The sequence below is a fragment of the Brienomyrus brachyistius genome, chromosome 14, assembly GCF_023856365.1.
Source record: "Brienomyrus brachyistius isolate T26 chromosome 14, BBRACH_0.4, whole genome shotgun sequence".
Lineage (NCBI taxonomy): Eukaryota > Metazoa > Chordata > Actinopteri > Osteoglossiformes > Mormyridae > Brienomyrus > Brienomyrus brachyistius.
Window position 1 is genome coordinate 7,354,828 of NC_064546.1, and position 18,869 is coordinate 7,373,696.

At 42.3% G+C, this 18,869-nt stretch overlaps 1 protein-coding gene across 10 annotated transcripts in view; it reads left to right on the forward strand.

Annotated features, from left to right (window-relative positions):
- The first annotated feature begins 726 nt into the window (after positions 1–726).
- heatr5a (HEAT repeat containing 5a) overlaps positions 727–18,869 on the forward strand; it is a 114,798-nt gene continuing 96,655 nt past the window's right edge. For 5 of the 10 annotated variants that reach the window (XM_048974905.1, XM_048974908.1, XM_048974907.1 and 2 more), the window contains exons 1-6: positions 729–983; positions 2,964–3,063; positions 3,380–3,573; positions 12,483–12,694; positions 14,061–14,169; positions 16,016–16,165. In XM_048974905.1, coding sequence (XP_048830862.1) covers positions 3,448–3,573; positions 12,483–12,694; positions 14,061–14,169; positions 16,016–16,165 — 597 coding nt within the window. In that variant the 5' untranslated portion in view covers positions 729–983; positions 2,964–3,063; positions 3,380–3,447. Of the gene's footprint in view, positions 984–2,963; positions 3,064–3,379; positions 3,574–12,482; positions 12,695–14,060; positions 14,170–16,015; positions 16,166–18,869 lie in introns of all 10 variants that reach the window. The other 5 variants (XM_048974906.1, XM_048974909.1, XM_048974912.1 and 2 more) reach the window with 3 other exon arrangements.

An 18,869-nucleotide genomic window follows, 5' to 3' on the forward strand; every position in this document is an offset into this window, starting at 1 on the left:
TACACATGCAGGTGAGAGGAAGCTTAGGGTCACAGCGAAGGGGCATCTACTTAGCAGCACTCGGGGAACTGGGAGTTAAGGGCCTTGTTCAAGGGCCCTTGGACATTTAACTTTTCTGCAGAGGCCAGACAACGGACCTTCTACTCCACACCATTTTCCTACCACCTAGACCTCATTTCAGGATATATTTCAGCTTCACAATGTTTAGTTTCCATCCTTGAAAGGCTACCTTGTTTATTTTGTCCTTGGGTTCTGTGAGGTAGAACTCCTCTCTGAACTTTTTTTAAACTAAATTTGGGCCTAAAATAGTGAATACATTATAAAGAGTAATATGCTTTATTATGACAGCTGAGATCTATTAATCTTGACAAAGGTACTTCTATGTTATTGTAAAGGAGAGTTTTATGTCCATAAGGGCCAATGCTTGAATTTTAGCACCAGTATTGTTTTGGGACGATAGTCTGCTTGTTATTAACTACTGAATCATTCCTAATGACTAAATATAATTTTAGGACATTTGTTTGGTCAGCATATCTGCTACGTAAGTGTGGACCTTTGAACTTGCACAATACAAATTCAAATGACGGCGCATCTCGGGTGTCTTTTATGCGTTATTGTGCGACTTCGAAATTCAGAAACATGATGGAAACCACTGAGTGCCCAGTGGCGAAATCGGCTGGTCGCCCTGCCATCGCTCGCTGTTTCTGGGCTCTGCTCGGTTCCCTTCCGAGTGGGATCGCGAGTCTCTCTGCGTTGTGAGGCTCGGGGAGTGTCCAGCTGCGGAATCGATTGACCGCCCTGAAATTACTCGATGCTTCTTGGCTCAGCTCTTTCTCTTCCGAGGGGAATGGCGGGTGTCTTTTCACTGACGACTTGAATTGGCAGCTGTTGTCCTGCTGTCGGTCGGACATCCCTTGTTGATGCGCTGTGATTTGCAGCTTTCCGTATTACGATCTGAGATGTAAAAAGATCATGACTACGCGGTAAGGGAACTTTTTTCTGCTTCACGTTTAGTGGAGTCTTTTGCGAACGGGGCTGGGGGGGTCTCAGAGGGTTAGCTGTCCGGGATCGCTATCTGGATATATTCACAAATAATTCTCGATCTCTCTGACTGGCAGCGTAATGAATATATTTATGAGTTATATTTATATGCATCCTGTTTTGCTGAGTTTTACATTGCTTACGTGCAGAAAAGAGAACTATTGCTCATTTCATGTGACATCCTCATTGGAACCGTTGTCCTGCTTCATTGTTAGCTAGGGAGTACTTTGACCATCTAATCTTAATTATTATACTAATCAGTGGAGAGGTAACCTTTAAATGTCTTGCTTTTTGAATCAGACAGCTCATTAAGTAGCCCGAGGGACATTTTAATATATAATAAAGAACTGGAAGAAGACCTTTAATTTTTGTTGATCTACTTTTAAATGCTGAGTTTGATCTAGGCTCTGATTTAATATTTGTTGTGTTTTAATAACACCAGTGTAACTTACGGCCCTGATCTAGATGCTGTTTAAATGTATCCTGACAACGCTGTGATGCTGTTGAATTGCTTGTTTTTCTGCACAGTTATAAAGAATAAAATATCAACATTTTATCGGTATTTTTGCTGGATTTTTTGTGTCCGAGATTGTGACCATGTCCCTTGAAATTGGAAGTAACAGTACTAGCATATCACTGGCCAGTACCTTCGGGTTTTGCTTCATGCTGTGTTACTGAGGTACGGAACCTTATAGGGGCTACGAGCAGTTTATATTGAAATCGAGCTTACGAAATCTCTATGTGCGCGCGATAAACTTTCGTGGTCTCAGATTGCTATTTCTAGCTCTCCAATTGATTTAGTTGTACAAACGATTTGTTTTTTTGTGCCCGCAAGGAACAAAAACACTACAAAAATCTTTGTAATAAGGTGTAATATGTAATAAGGTGTAATATGTCTCCCATTCCATCCTCATAATGTTCCATCTGAAAGGTAGTCACACAACGTTTCAAAGTTCTGTGGTGGAAATTAGGGGTTACGGTTATTAAAACCTATATTCTGTAATAAATAGATATTGCTATACCACTGAGTGTGGTATACCAATGGATATGAACTGCACCAAAACCAGAAAAGTATGCCACCGCCTGTAAAACGATTCTAAGGCATGTTTGAAATATTTTTTATAATAATATTAGTTTTTACAGTATATTTATTTCAAGTCGCTCTTTTGTTGCACTATTATCTGATAGATACTGAAATTTGATAAGCAGAATGACCTTGCAGCAGCAAATTGAAACCTAAAGTTGTTTTTAATGAGTTGTAGTGTAAGAAGGGGCTGTTCTGCGGATGTAGCATTGACAGGGGTCTGCTGTATATTCTTTCATGAGGTGACTATATCAATTTACTTTGAGTATAAATGAACATTTTTACCCTGTTTATTTTCTTTTAGCAAATGAACAAGGAATTGAATGTTTTACAAGTTATCTATATTTATAATATCAGGAATAAAATTTCCTGGGACAAAATAAATCTTCTGGATGCTTGTTATGACTCAAAGCAGAGTTTTGGTGGGCTGGTGTGCTGAGGTAAAATGTTCCTTTCGGTTTCTCTGAGGCAGCATGGTGGGGGTCTGGCTGGGGGTCTGAATCTCGCCTTCAAGGCATTTGTGGGCTCTCCATGCTCTCTGTGTCGCACACATTTACTCTGTTTCCTCCCGCAGTGTAAAGGTCTGCGGTGTTTCTGAAATGGACATTATGTTTGTGTTTTGCAATATCCTGGCATCTCAACCAAGGTCTTCATGACTCTGTAATAGATAAGTAGTTTCAAGATATATGGATAATTTTTCTTTGTAATGTTTTAAGAATGTAATAATGTATAGATATACCAGCTTAGAACTGTCTAGGTTGTTTTGAAACACCTTTTTATATCAAATAGCAATATGCCATCTATAGCATATCACACACTACATTTCTCTTTTTTTCAGCTGGAATTGAGTTGGATAACGTAGTTTGGGACACGGGGCTCACAGCTCTCCCTGAGGGGGGGCTTCTATCTGAGGAGCCCACCAGCTGGTTTACAAGCAGGTAATCAAGAGTGCAGTACTGTACAATATGACTGAATTATTCACAACCCATGTTTTAGATTGCCTTACACTGTTACGCAAAGGCTTTAGACTTGAGGAGAGGGACAGGAATAACATGAAAAACACAGTTAAATTGTTTTTGAATGCATGTGCATTTGGCTACCCATTACTGGTAGATTTTTTAATGTTATTGCATTCTTTCCTCATGATTTTGCTTTCTCTTTTGTGGTGATGCATATCTGCTTTTGTCTGCTGTTTATTTGGCTTGCTTTTCTGAACTGAGCAGCATATTCCTGTTTTCCCTGTGCTGCTTGCAGGTGGTTTGGCCAGGTCAGTGTGGTACAGTGCCATATGGTAGCAGGGTCACCTGGCAGGCACAGCCGAGATGGAGCTGGCCCACAGTCTGCTGCTGAACGAGGAGGTGTGCGGCCAGCTGGGGGATCACCAGAGGGCGGCCTTCATTTTTGAATGGCTAAGCTTCCTGAAGAGGCTGCTGCCAACAGCTGACAGGGTGAGGACGGGCCTGAGCTGGATGTGCAGTGGCTCCCCATAAGGGTACCGTGTTTCTCATGCTGGGCAAATGTGCACTTTTTTCACTCTGCTGTTGAACGCCATTGGGCCTGTTGGCTGGGGCTTGACTGTGTTTTTCTTGCTGGAGGTTTGTGAGAGAGGGTAGACAAATTTAGCTTGCTTTCTTAGCTTGTGACAGGATTAGCTTGGTTTCAGTAAGGACCAGCTGGAATGTAAGCTGAGTGCACAGAGCAGGGGTGCCTTAAGAGGGGGGGGGAGTTAGGATGAGATGATACCAAGGACCAGGGGCGTCAGAAGCATTTTGAATGTGGGGGGGACACACTAGCATAAAATGAATATTTTATGTTAAATGTGGGGGGGCCAAACGAATAATTATGAAATGTGAGGGGGACACGTCCCTTCAGACTTAATGGCGGCGACGCCCATGCCAAGGACCCCTGAGTGATGGGGCTGAAAAATTTGGAACATAATTCAATTGCTCTTGGCTGGGGACCCAATATGATATGCTTTCATGGGGTCCAAAATGTCCAGCAGCACCCCTGGCACAGTATCCTGCTGCTCTTTAATGGGAATGTTTTGAGCCCACTGATATCCAAATCTTTGATATTCTGCCCTGTAGCCTTGGGTCTCTCCCCCCCCCCCTTAGTCTGTCTGTCTGTCAGTCAGTCAGTCTGTCAGTCAAAACAGACGTAATTTTGTCTATAGAGCCTTTTCCCCAAGCTGTTTGACTGTTGAACACTCTGGCCCCTCCCACTCTAAGACTGGCTCTGCAAAATGGACTGACTGACCCTCTCTCTGCACTGGACTCAAAACATTGACACTAAAATCTGTTTCATCTATCTATTACATTATGCCATTCTATCCATTATTTGCATAATCTCTGTTACCCAGTTATGTGTTTAATTGTACTTTTTTTGTTTTATGTCTAGATTTTACTATATTAACGTTATGTTTCTACGTCTTGCATATTTATATTCTATTTATTGTAGTAGTTCTATAGCTTTGTGACCAGTTTGCCGCCGCCGCAGAATCTTTCTTGTTAAGACAATAACTCAAAAATATTACGCACCCCAGATGACTAATTCCGGTCTGGAGCTTGTCGGATTTTGAGACAATTAGCACAGAAATTCAAGCAACAGCTCTTAGTCACAGCAAAGAGAAGAATTGGCTTCATTGTGAAAGGGATCACTCAACTTATTACTGTATTTGCTCTTTTTGAACATTAATGGATCATATAACTTCACTAAAACATTATATGGATGAATATCTATACCTGAAAATGTACATTTGACTAGACCCAAAACCACCTCAAAATTGGAAAATTGAACTGCAATGACAGAGGGCAGCCAAGGGCAAAAATGGAGCCTGCAGCCGCCATCTTGTAAACACAGCCATTTGCCATCTAAACTTATTCCGTGGATTTTTTTGCAAACATACCAGAAATATTGTAGAGATTAGTAATTCTGGGTTCTAGATGATTTTCTGAATATTCTAAAATAAAGTTTTATCTTGATGTTACATAGCTAATCTCCTTGCCAATTTTATCAGTAGCAGTCTGGTAGCCAGTCTGCAAAATGTAGGGAACTTTTGGGGTCAAATCCCAGGGACCATACACAAATTGTAGCCTTTCCCTCTAATGTAATTCCTTTTGCATAAAAGTATTAGGGCTGGGCAATATCTTAAAAAAAAGGCAGTGGTTCACAAACTTACGGTAAGCTTGCAGTTTAAAAATAACAGCCGTGTGTGTGTTTCTTTAATCTGTGTTGGAAATGTAGGCCAAATGGTTGAACTCATAGCCAAACGCATCAAGCTAGCCTAAGCCTACTTCACCGACAAAGGCAATGATCACTGGTTAATCAGTTTCAGGTATCGACAATGATACCTGATTACCAATGATATCGTCATATTGCCCAGGCCTGCTCCATATATAAAATTGCCACGTCTGATACATCCATCCATCCATCCATTTTCCAAACCGCTTATCCTATTGGGTCGCGGGGGGTCCGGAGCCTATCCCGGAAGCAATGAGCATGAGGCAGGGAACAAGCCAGGATGGGGGGCCAGCCCATCGCAGGGCACACTCACACACCATTCACTCACACATGCACACCTATGGGCAATTTAGCAAGTCCAATCAGCCTCAGCATGTTTTTGGACTGTGGGGGAAAACCGGAGTACCCGGAGGAAACCCCACGAAGACATGGGGAGGACATGCAAACTCCGCACACATGTGACCCAGGCGGAGACTCGAACCCGGGTCCCAGAGGTGTGAGGCAACAGTGCTAACCACTGCACCACCATGCCGCCCCATGTCTGATACAGTTATACAAAATATTGTTCCTAATGCAAATGTGAAATAAATAGAATATAAATATTTAGACATATAAATGACATTTTAAGGCATCGACATTAAGATATATAAAATAAAATACAGGTAACCACTTATGGAAAAACTTGTTGATGCAAAAAAAACCTGAATTAAACTAATCGAATCAAAACACATTGGATTTAATAATGCTTGAATAAAAACTCATTTCATTTAATAATGCACGAATAAAAGTGCATTGCATTTCATAATGCTTTCAACTAGCGTATTATGAGATGGTGAGTGATGTCTCATTGAGGGAGACATTTTACTCTCAATTTTGCTCAGTAGTTGATGGGTGCCCCTAGTCATATGTGACTTCAGTGTGACCACTGGCACCAGTTTGTAAATTATGACCACAGACTTGTTGTTACTAATCTGAAGATTCAGCTTAGATCCAGTAGCCTAGCACCTACTAAGAGGACCAGGCTGGACTTAGCCAGACTTCAAGATCAAGCTGTTTCTGATGAGTTTGCATGCAGTTTGTGTGAGGAAATTGCAGACTTGGGTGCGACTGCTGACTCTAATGTGATGTGGGAGACCTTCCATGATATGGTCCTGAAGGTTGCCAAGGACTGTCTTGGTGTTGCCAGTGTTCCCTGAAAGAGGCGTTTAATCTTGCAGGACACCCTGGATATTATTGAGAGGAATCACAGCGCATGACTTGGTGGCAACTCCAGTCTGTACTGGGAACTGAGAGGCTGTAAGGGCTCTGATTGCAGATAAGGAAGCGTTTGTTCGACGACTTTGTGAGCAGATGACACACCATCAGTGATCTGGTGACTCGCATAATGCTTACAGAGGAATCGAAGATTTATGCACATCTGAATCCGAATGTTCGTCTGAGACTTGCAGTCAAGGCAGGTGATGTAACAGTCCTTACGGGTGACACTGTAGTTGTGACCTGCTGGGCCGGCTACTTTGAGCCATTGTTTAAAGCTGATCCTCCGACTAGGAAGTTGGACATCTCTGGGTCCATGATTCTCGAAGCTGATTCTCCGATCAGCTCTGAACCAGCCAATCTCATTGAGATTGCACGTATGGTGAATCAGCTGGAGGTTGGGAAGGCTGCAGGGATCTGTGGTATACGAGGTGAACTTCTCCAGGCTGGTGGTAAGACTGCCCTCCTGGCATTGCAGGCAATCTTTGCTTTCATTTGTTAGTTATGCATCATCCCAACTGACTGGAAAACGGGACTTGTAGTCCTTATCTGGAAAGTGATGGGTGATTGTGGAAACTACAGGGGGATAACACTGCTTTCAGTGCTGGGTAAGGTCCTTGCCAGGGTCATCCTTAACAGGATCACTTGCTTGCCTGTCAGCAATCTGAGTAAACTGGTTTTACGTGTAAGAAATCTACCATCTATCCTTTTCTGGCACTGAGGGTCTTCATCGAGCGCAAACGCAAATATTTTTTTTTGCATCCTTTGTCGATTTTCATAAAGTGTTTGACTCAGTTGATAAAGTTGCCCTGTGGGACTTTGCGGGATCCCTCCGAAGTTGCTGGACATTATGGCCGGCCTGTACACTAGTAGTCTGGGTGCTGTGTAGAGTGGAGAGAGAACCTCTGCGTTCTTCCCAGTTGATTCTGGGGTTTGCCAGGGGTGTGTTCTTGCTCCTACTCTGTTCGGTGCTTGTATAGACTGGGTGTTGGGCAGGGTTGTGGGGTCCAGCAGCTGTGGGGCGTCCATTGGTGAAGAAAGATTTACTGATCTTTTTTTTTGCAGACGATGCTGTGGTCTTAGCAGAGTCTATGGAGGCTCTGATTGGGGCTCTCGAGAGACTGAGGGAGGAGTCTGAGTGTCTGGAATGGTGGATGTCCTGGATAAAGACCTAGATCCAGACCTTTAATGACTTCTTAGGGACAGCCATCTGTAGTGTGTCTGTCTGTGGTGGAGAATGTTGAGCTTGTCGGGAGATTTACTTATCTATGCAGTGATATTCATATCTCTGGTGACTCTTTCGATTAAGTGAGCAGACGGATTGAGCATGGGGGGTCATGAAGGCACTAGAAAGGGGTGTGTGATGCTCCCGATATCTTTGCAAGAGGACAGAGGTCCAAGTCTTTAGTGTTCTGGTGCTCCCTGTCTTGCTGTGTGGCTGTGGAATATGGACATTATCCAGTAAGCTAAGACGAAGATTGGACTCGTTTGGTACTGTGTCTCTTTGGAGAACCCTTAGATACCACTGGTTTAACTTTGTGTTGAATAAGTGTTTGCTAGAGGAGTCCTGAATGAGGCACATTACCCACATTGTGAGGGAGCACTATGGTCATGTGGCGTGTTTCCCTGATGGTGATCCGGCTCACAGGTTCCTCATTGCTGAGTACCCAAGCGGCTGGACCAAGCAAAGTTGTTGCCCACGTAACACCTGGCTGCGGCAGATGGATGGCCATTTCTGGAGGGTAGGACTGGACAGCGTGTCTGTTTACAGTGTTGCTGGCTGGGATCCTGAGGAGTTTCGCCGCGTGATGGGTGTGGTGCATCAGCGCATGCTCCCGAACTTGACCTGACCTGACCTGATCTGATGGCAGCTGTTTACTTATCTCCTATTGTAAAATATGTTGCGTTCTGTTTTAAATCAATACTGGATGTGATTTATCTGTATTTTCGGATTGGCAAAGTTTATGATTGACGACCTGAGAGGAAGACGCATTGCTTATTTCTTGAGATGATGGGGAATGTGCCACTGAAATCCCTCATCCTTCACTACAGATAATGCCTAATTGTCCAATGCAATCATCTCCATTGCCTCTTCAATCACCTCTGTGCCAGGGGTCCAGTCCATGACAATGAAGCACCTCTTATTGTCCAGGTTCTAGATTCCCAGTTATGGACCACAGGTCCAATTACACTTAAAACTAATTTATTCAATCTCCAGGACAAAATCATTTAGCAGGTACGCTTACAAACAAAGAATAGTACAACCAAAAATCCTGCAATGCTGCCACATGATAATGGGAAACGACCATATCAGAATTAATTTATAAATAAACTCTAATTAATGGGCCCATGATAGAACACCCTAAAGGAAATAATATATGTTCTTTGATTTGAGCCGATCGTCAGCAGGTCCCTTGCAACTACACTAAAACCTTGGACTGTGAGTAACAGTCTGCGAGTGTTTTGCAAGACGAGCACAAATTTAAAATAAATTTTAACTTGATGAACGAGCGATGTCTTGCAGTATGAGTATTATGTATACGCTTTGTCTGCCTACCATTACGTGATCACAACGTAGCTGATGGTTCTTCACAGTTTTGTTTTTTGGGTAATCATCTCCCATGCTCGGTCTCAGTCAGCGTCCCTCACTCGTATGGTGAAAATTTAGTAGAAAAGCACCATCCGAATAAGGCCATAGCAGCACTGTCACGATCGGTTAGCGCGGGTAATGCGCACAGGCAGGCGAGCGGGCAGAAAAGCAAGCAGGCATGCAGGATCGGGGCAAACTCGGGATTTATTCAAAAGGCTACGGACGGGAAACATCAGACGATAACTAACATCAATGACAGACAATGGACTCAGGTAAGACACGGACTGAAATACACAGGACTGAGCAAATTAACTAGACACAGCTGGGTACAATCGGGAGAAAACATGTGGGTAATCGGGGGCGTGGCACACAGGAGGAGCAGACGAGCCGGGCATGACAAGCACGAGCGATGAATCTGTTTAACGACAATGTAATGTCACATTTCCACGAAATCAAAAAGGACACAAAAGCAGCTGTCATTCAATAGGTTCCTTGGTAAAGTCACACAAAAAGAAAAAGATTTCAGTGAGCCAACAGATGTTATTCCTTTAGTTATACTGAAAGTCGTCCTACAAAATAACCCTCCTCTTCTCCTCTCTCTTGTCTCCCTTATACCATCCATGATTATTTTCAAAGGTAAAGTGCAGGTTAATTTTGATTTATGTATTTTTACTTTATATTTTGTATTAATCATTTTATATGAATATTTTTGGGTTGTGGAACGAATCGTCTGAGTTTCCATAATTTCTTATGGGAAAATTTGCTTTGATATATGAGTGCTTTGGTTTACAAGCATGTTTCCGGAATGAATTATGTTTGCAAACCAGGGTACCGCTGTACATTGCACAGTACATTGCACCAGACCAGCCTGACGCCTTGTCTGCACACGCAACCTGTCAGATGTTTAAGGGGTAGGCAGCGAGAGAGTACAAAAGATGCTAAACACACACCATTGTCCAGTGATCCAAAAAAATATAAAGGTATTCCTTTAGAAACACATGATAGGTGTAGTAGTTTTGCGATCCGATTGAAAACCTCAGGTTCCCGTGCGAGTCCTCCTTTTTCTTTACTTTACTTTTACTTTACATTCCCTACAAAAAGGAGAAAAAGAAACCCAAACACAACCAGGAAAACAGGAAAAAATATCCTGCATTTCAATGCTCTCTTGCCTCTTATCATTCCATGATATAGGATGACAGGGAATAGGTTGTCAGACAATGGGTTACAGATGGAATTAATTAGCAGAATTGATACTGAAGTACGGACACCCAAAAATAACCAAAAGAACCAAATCTTATCTCTCCACTTTCCTGTCTAACACTTTGGTATTGTTCAAGTTTAATATTTATAGAGTTTAAATATCGGCTGGCAATATTGACTAAAACTGATTAGCATTTAGGGGCGGCATGGTGATGCAGTGGTTAGCACTGTTGCCTTACACCTCTGGGACCCGTGTTTGAGTCACCGCCTGGGTCACGTGTGTGGAGTTTGCATGTTCTCCCCATGTTGTTGTGGGGTTTCCTCCGGGTACTCCGGTTTCCCCCCACAGTCCAAAAACATGCTGAGGCTAATTGGACTTGCTAAATTGCCCTTAGGAATGTGTGTGTGAGTGTGCCCTGCGATGGGCTGGCCCCCCATCCTGGGTTGTTCCCTGCCTCGTGCCCATTGCTTCCGGGATAGGCTCCGGACCCCCCGCGACCCATTAGGATAAGCGGTTTGGAAAATGGATGGATGATTAGCATTTAGATTTTTAATGAATATTGATTCCAAACTTACTTTGCTTACATTAGATACTTGCAGGGACCAACTGGGTTTTCTAGCTTGCCCGCTAGCTAGCTATAGGTAGTAGAGATGGGACAGTAGCTGACTTTGGGACAGTCATATCCGTGTTGATGCATCCATCCATCCATTTTCTAAACCGCTTATCCTACTGGGTCGCGGGAGGTCCGGAGCCTGTCCCGTAGGTAATGGGCACGAGGCAGGGATCAACCCAGGATGGGGGGCCAGCCCATCGCAGGGCAAACTGACACACCAGTCATCACACACACATTCCTAGGGGCAATTTAGCAAGTCCAATTAGCCTCAGCATGTCTTTGGACTGTGGGGGGGAAACCGTAGTCCCCGGAGGAAACCCCACGACGACATGGGGAGAACGTGCAAACTCCACACACATGTAACCCAGGCGGAGACTTGAACCCGGGTCCCAGAGGTTTGAGGCAACAGTGCTAACCACTGCATCACCATGCCGCCCCGTGTTGATACAATCAAAAAAAATTTACCGTTCTTTCCACTGGTGCAGCAAAACTTGTAGGGCTACTTATGGCATGCTCACAGTTTACTCTGGATCTAGACAAGAATTCTGTCAGTACTCAACTGCTCATCCTGCTAGTCCTGGATGTTGAAGGTTGGATTTCGGACCATATTTTAAATTTTGGTGGCGTATTTGAAAAGCAAAAGTAAACAGACTGAATATTACATTTTGAATTATGAAGATGGCATTAAAACGCATTTAATGTTTCCAAAACAATTTGGCGTCTTGAAATTTATTTTGAGGAGACAGTAAATTAAATGAATTCAGGTGATATAAAGTTTATTTTTATAATTTAAAGCTGTATATTTTGTAATTAAATCGTGGAAGCCGAATATTTTTGCATTGATTATTTTACCAATGAAATTACCATTGAAATATTGAATGTTTAGATGTACATTCAAATTAAATTACAGCCCCCAAATATTCAAGCAAAAATGCAATGCATTTTTATTCGATTAGTGTAATTCAACGTTTTTTGCATCAACAACTTTTGTCATTCATTTACTTCCATACCACCTAATTGTTGGGGAAAGATTGTGCTAAATGGCATGTAAATAGAATATGCAATAAATGATAAGCTGTAGTTTCAACACATGTCACAAGCGTTCAGGTAAGAACACATTTATTAGCTTTCACGTTTCCATCTGATTAATCCAGTAATTCTCAAAATTGTAGAGGATGGGGAGTGTGGGAGGAGTAAGGATTAGATTGAATAGAGAGGGTGACGGGGTAGTTCAAGGAATACATTGCTGTCGCTCCAACAGCATCATTTCTAGTTAAGTATTTGCACTGTACGACATTTCATACACATGCAAAGTTGAGACAACTATACAGATACTTTGACTTTCACTGGACTTTGATAAATGGAATTCTTTTGCTTTTTTGCCATTCATAGTACTAGCTCTGGGGAGTGATATACATGACTATATGAAGCAGTGCTTGCAAAACATCCGTATCACCAGGTCGAGATGAAGCAGAACCAGAAGAACCTGGTGGACCAGCTGACAAGAGTCCTGATGGGTTCTCCAGGGCCACCAACCCGGCAGCTTCTCTCGCAGTGCTTTGCCCTGCTGTACAAGATCGGTGATCCCTTTTTGGCCACCATCACGATCGATAAGTGCAATGACATCATCCGCAGCAGGGACGACTCGCCCAGTTTCCTGCCAACCCGCCTGTGAGCATTCATCCCATGCACCATTCCCACATTATCCACCCTTCTAATAGTATGCTGTGTTGGTTACCAGTGAAACCGTTTTATAAATGATACCTGACTCTCTTACATAGTACTTGAGTTAATTTACTGTGATGTTTTTATATCACTTCTATTTTTCTTGGTCTATGAACATCATAAGCTGACATAGGTCCCCTGAGTGCTGTGATAATGTAGTGTCTGGATTTATGGAGGATCGGGTGATTGATAGCTGACATGTTTCAGTTCCATTGTGATAAACTGAGTAACTTGATGTTCCTTGTTCAGATTGACTAATGATCCATGCTTTTCCACTGCCACTATGAACTGAGTTGAACCCGAGGTGAACCAAAAAGAGATGGTTTTCCATAGTAAATTATGCGAGCCATACTCGGTCTATACCCACGCTGACATGGTTCTGCTTACGAGCAGAGCCGAGAACGTGACTAAACTAAGCTGGTTGCGTCACACTATCTGATTGGTCAAACTGCACAGAGACAAGAAAGAAAACACTGATTTGGATCAACGAACATGGATTCCTATCACACATCACAATGTTTTGATGCATTCCTGATGACTTGGAACTTAGCACAGTGAATCATGATATACACCGTGTGAACAATAAACAAGCATTAGTTTTATGTCACTGGTGCCTTCCAAACCCAGCAATGCCTTTACCGAGCTGACCTTTCTGCAGTGGAAAATTGAAGCAAGCTGAATTCACACTGTAACTAGTGTCTCTTTGTGGTACGGGTCAGTATGACCTTATTCCTCTTTGCTACTGAAAAAGTGCCATAATATCCCATAACTTGTTACTGAAAACAAATTTTCCAAGTTGGGCATTTTAAAAGCGTTGCTCAGGTAATAGAATGTGTCAAAGGCTCCTCTTAACTGTGTGATGAAGCTGCTATTAATTTAACCCTGAATGCTACACCAACAGGCCCATGAAGTGCTGTACAATGTTTACTGTTTAGGTATGTTCCCCTGTTGGACATAGAGTGATTTTCAACACAGAATGCCTAAACTGGTCTTGGTCACTGGATGCTTGATTAAAGCCACAACTTCACAGGATCTCACTGTCTACTCCTATCCCTCCTATCTACTCTGAGTACTCATCTATTTAATGAAATGTTAACAGTTAAAGCAATGGATTCTTTTCTTTGTCATTCTCTGGGTGCCAGGTAGTAAATAAGAATATTAACCTTTCTAAACAAGTAACCACCGTGTTCATTTCACTTTAGTAAAGGTGAAGCAAAAAGGCTTTTAAACAGATGGTGTTTGCTGTTTTAACAAATAAGTCAATGTGTGACTGCAGTTCTGGAGCTTATGTGTACATGAATCTATTCTGCAGGGCAGCCATTGCCTGCCTGGGTGCGATTTATGAGCAGCTTGGCCGGTTGCTAGGTAAAACCTTTTCAACTGTGGTGGCCAACCTAATGAAGACCCTGAAGAGTGCTGAGGTAAGAGCCATTCCTCTCTATCTACTCAACACAAAACCCGAACCATATCAAACTAAATCTCTTCAGATAACCAGTTTTGGTATATTTTTGGCTCTGTAATTTTTATCATCATGATAGAAAATAATAATAATGCTCTCAAAATAATGACAGGTATTAAATGAGGGAGTTATTTTTAATTGGGGGTGGGCAGTACCATAGTTATTACTGGAGTGATTGTGCGCTATGATATGGACATTATACTGTTAAAACTGCAAGAATTCAACAACCTATTTATAAAAAATAATGCATTTCATTTTCTTCAAAGCTTCAGTTGTAGTCTGAATACTTGTCCTTATATAGTGTATATATAACTGGTTTATCTGCATTGTGTTAATTTTCGAATAAATACACACTGTCACTCTGTCATGATAGCAAATGAACAAATTCAGAATAAACAGATTTTGTAAGTAAAACATATTCGCTAAATCAGTATATATATGCACTGCTGCCTTCATGGAAGATGCTTGTTAAAAGGCACAACTGCCCAATTAACGTATGGTGACACCATGCCAAAAACCATTTATGCTAGGTATGGGGTAATAAAATTATGAAAGGTTGAGAGAGAGGAATAAAAAAAGACATGAGTGGAATTTCAGAACTAGCTGAGGCATCAGTTCTTTGGAACTGATTCGGTTAGCATCTGATACGGAGCAAATTTCAGTATTATGCATGCTTTATCATCGTATCATGATAGCACTCATGCATTCTTACGTTACCCTCCTTATTCACTCAGTTTACCCTGGATGACACATCTTTTAAATATTCCACAGTTTGTTTTAGTAGCTTTGTGCCTTGAAGCTTTCCTTTGTGTGTTTTGGTGTTCCTTGATACAATTTGGCTCACAGCTACCATGTGACACACAAGTGTTCTTATTTTGGTACAGCTGAACTTGTAGCACGTAAGTTACTGTCAAGGTCTTCAGACTTTTTGCTAAATAATTGCTGTTCATACTCTCCCAGTTATCCCAATTGAAAACTATGCATTGCTGTACTATTTGCTGGAATATTTTTATTTACATAATGGGACAGGACATGCTACCCCTTACAAATCTTGGGAAAAAAGTCATACCATAATATAATACCATCACCATCCAAAAATGAAAAATACTGTGATGATAATTTTAGGTCATATCGACCAGCCCTAGTTATAATCCAGAATTTTTTCCTGTTGTTCAATTCAGAATAGCTATTAATTCAGATTAGGACAGCCCTGTGTGTCGTGTGCACAGTGCAATGTTAAACTGCCATTTGATTAAATCAGGCTTAGATACTCTAAAATCAGCGATACTCTGTTGCTTTAGAAGATCTTATGGTAGATTCTGAACACCATGCCCAATGATCAACATATTGGCTTTGCTGCCACTGATGAGTCACAGGGAGGGCCCAACAAACTATTTTATGGCTTTTTTTACATTGACCCAAAGGCATCCCCAAGCCCAGATACTGTATTTTTTGGCAGGGAGGTAGCACTGTCACAAGGATTCCATTGCATTGTCAGTTTTTTGCACATGGTTTTTAATGGATGTTATTATATCTATTAACTATTCATTTAAATTAGGGAAATCAGTTCAGCCAGCCCGTTAAAGTATTCATTATATATTACTTAAGTCAGCTGTATAGTTCTTCTGTTCCGTAGCTAAATTAAGAAAGTGTTTTGTACTTAACAGATTTCCAGTCTCTTTGCAATTTACTGCCTAGGCTCCTTACAGCTTTAGTTTATAGTGGGGTTTAACATACACCTGTAGAACCACATAAATGGATGCATGTACGTAACACTTGTTTCCTAAAACTGCTGTGGTGATGCTCAGTCCCAGGGAAGGTATGAGATCATGCTGAGCATCGAGAAGATCCTGCGGGGACTTGGGCCCAGCGCACTGCCATGCCACAGAGACGTGTACAAGGTGGCACGCATCTGCCTGACAGACCGTGCCATGCCGGTGCGCTGTGCTGCAGCTAAGGTACATGGGACAGCCGTCCGTCACCTGTCCTCTTACTGTCTCCAGTACTGCTCTGTGTTGCAATTATGTAATGTGGTATGTCAACAACCATTCTGTCAGCCTTATATTATTGGATTCCCTGGATTTTTCGTCATACATATGGTTTTAGCACTGGTCCGGCACTGCCAGAGAGGCTTTAGTGTGTTAGCAAAAAACTCAAAAATTGTTTGACAGATCTTTTGCAAACTGTTCACAGTATTGTATAAGTGTCAAACTGGAACTGTTTAAATACTGAGACAGATCACCCAAAAACTGAAGCAACACCGCTTATGGAAGCAAAGAGATGTGTGAAAGCAGATGACATTTGAGTTTATGAATGTTATAAGTCAGAAAGTATTTGATGGATTGCTTTACAAAAATATTATATGGATAAAGATCTATGCCTGTTTTCGTTTTTAGACATATTGCCCCAAAAATGAAGCAGCAGTGTTATTTGGTAGCAGAGAAGAGAAACGGCAGCTGTAGATGAACACAGTAACTCTAATAGTACTGTATGGATCTTTTTCAACCTCTGCAGATACATTGTAAGGGTGACAAACTGGAAGTAATCAAATTTTGAGACTGAGCATCCCCAAAATTGAAGCATAGTGATACCAAAAAAGGCAGTTTTTTTCAAGGAAAGTTGCCTTTAGCACTATAGTTTGAAAAGTTTGATATATTTTGAGACAAATTGCATCGAAGCAACAGTCCTTAGTGAGAGCAGAGAAGGATGATTTACATAAGACAACATGATGACTATTTGATATTAGTACTCTCTGTACTCTGATATTTGATGTATCTTATTACTTCACAGAAGCATTATATGGATGAAAATCTATACCTGAAAATCTTTACCTGATAGACCCTAAATCACCCCCAAAATTAAAACTGCAGCGACAGAGGGCAGCAGAGGGCAGAAAGGGAGGCTTGCAGTCTCCATATTGTGAACACAGCCATGTGTCATCTAAATTAATCCCATGGATCTTTTTACTAGCTTCCTTGGAACATTGTATAGGTCAGTGACTCTCAAACAGTAGGGTGCAAGAAGATTTTCTGAGTATATTAAAATAAGGTTTAAGGGTTGGTTCATACTTCACGGAAAGTGGGTGTGCTGTGCCGAGCACACTACAGTGCCATATTGTCTGTGATCCTGAATATTCATAATTCGAGTGCCAGCACGTCAGGCAACTGTGTACTTTGATGTCAGGTCTGGAGTAGTGCTGTAGAGCAAAACATTTATGAAGTATAGTATGGATGTTATAAGAATAAGAATGTTACTGAAACTAACCATTCCTCTCATGCAATGCACTTGAACAACAGAAACAACTAACAGCTCTACATCGCAACATTTTGTAGTAGCTAGCAAAGTCCTACAAGTCTCTGTCTATACCTAATACCTCGCCCCCTGTCGGTGCCCAATCCATACCCGGAGGCACAATCTGTTTTACACATCTCAAAACTCGGCACATGCATGAGTTCAACCTCTTTTCAAGACACTGCCTGATCTGTTCCATGCATGTGTGAATTTTTACATCACTTTAAATTTAGTGTGGAAAATTGCAGTTGGGATCTCATCTACAAAACTCCGGTCAGGTCAGGCTGGGGAGCATGCACTGATACAGCACGTTGCTGCATACACCATATGGCAAAGCTTCTAGGGATCCCGGCTGGTGACCCCCCCAGGCAGACACACGGTCCAGTCCCACCCTCCAGAAATGGCCATCCATCTGCCGCAGCCGGGTGATACGTGGGTGTCCCCTGAGCCTGGTCCAGCCCCTTGGGTCCTCAGCACCGAGGATCCTGCAAGCCGGGTCACCATTAGGGAAATATGTCACATAGCCATAGTGCCGTAACTGACGCTCCCTCATAATGCAGGTAATGTGCCTCATTCAGGACTCCTCTAGCAACCGCTTGTTTGACTCAATGTCAATCCAGTGGTACCCAAGGATTTTTCCGAAGAGACACAGTACCACAGGAGTCCAGTCTTCTTCTCAGCTCACTGGATAGCATCTTTGTGTCACAGCCACACAGCAAGACAGGGAGCACCAGGACACTAAAGACTTGGACCCTTGTCCTTTTGCAAAGATATCAGGATTGCCACACAGCCCTTTCTAGCAACCTCATGACCCCCATGCTCTCCCAATCCGTCTGCTGACTTCATAGGAATGAATATTGCTGCCAAGGTAAGTGAGTCTCTTGACAAGGTCGACATCTCCCCTGCAGACAGACACACTACTCATGGCTGTGCCTAAGAAGTCATTAAAGGCCTGGATCTTTGTTTTTATCCAGGACATTCATGATCCCTGACACTCAGACTCCTCCCTCAGTCTCTCGTGTGCCCCGATCAGAGCCTCCATAGACTCTGCTAAGATCACAGCATCATTGGCAGTGTCAAGATCAGTAAATCTTTCTTCACCAACATTAAACCACAATCGCTGGATACCCCCACGACCCTGCAAGCAATGAATAGCAAAAATACACCCCTGGCGAACCCCAGAATACACTGGGAAGAACACAGCACTCACTGTACCAGTGTACAGGCCAGTCATGATGTCCAGAAGCTTTGAGGAGATGTATCTTAAGTCTCAGGATGTCCCATAGGGCAACTCTGTCAAGTGTGTCAAACACTTCACGAAAATCAACAAAGGCTGCAAAGAACTTCTACCCATATTCGCGCTTGAGCTCA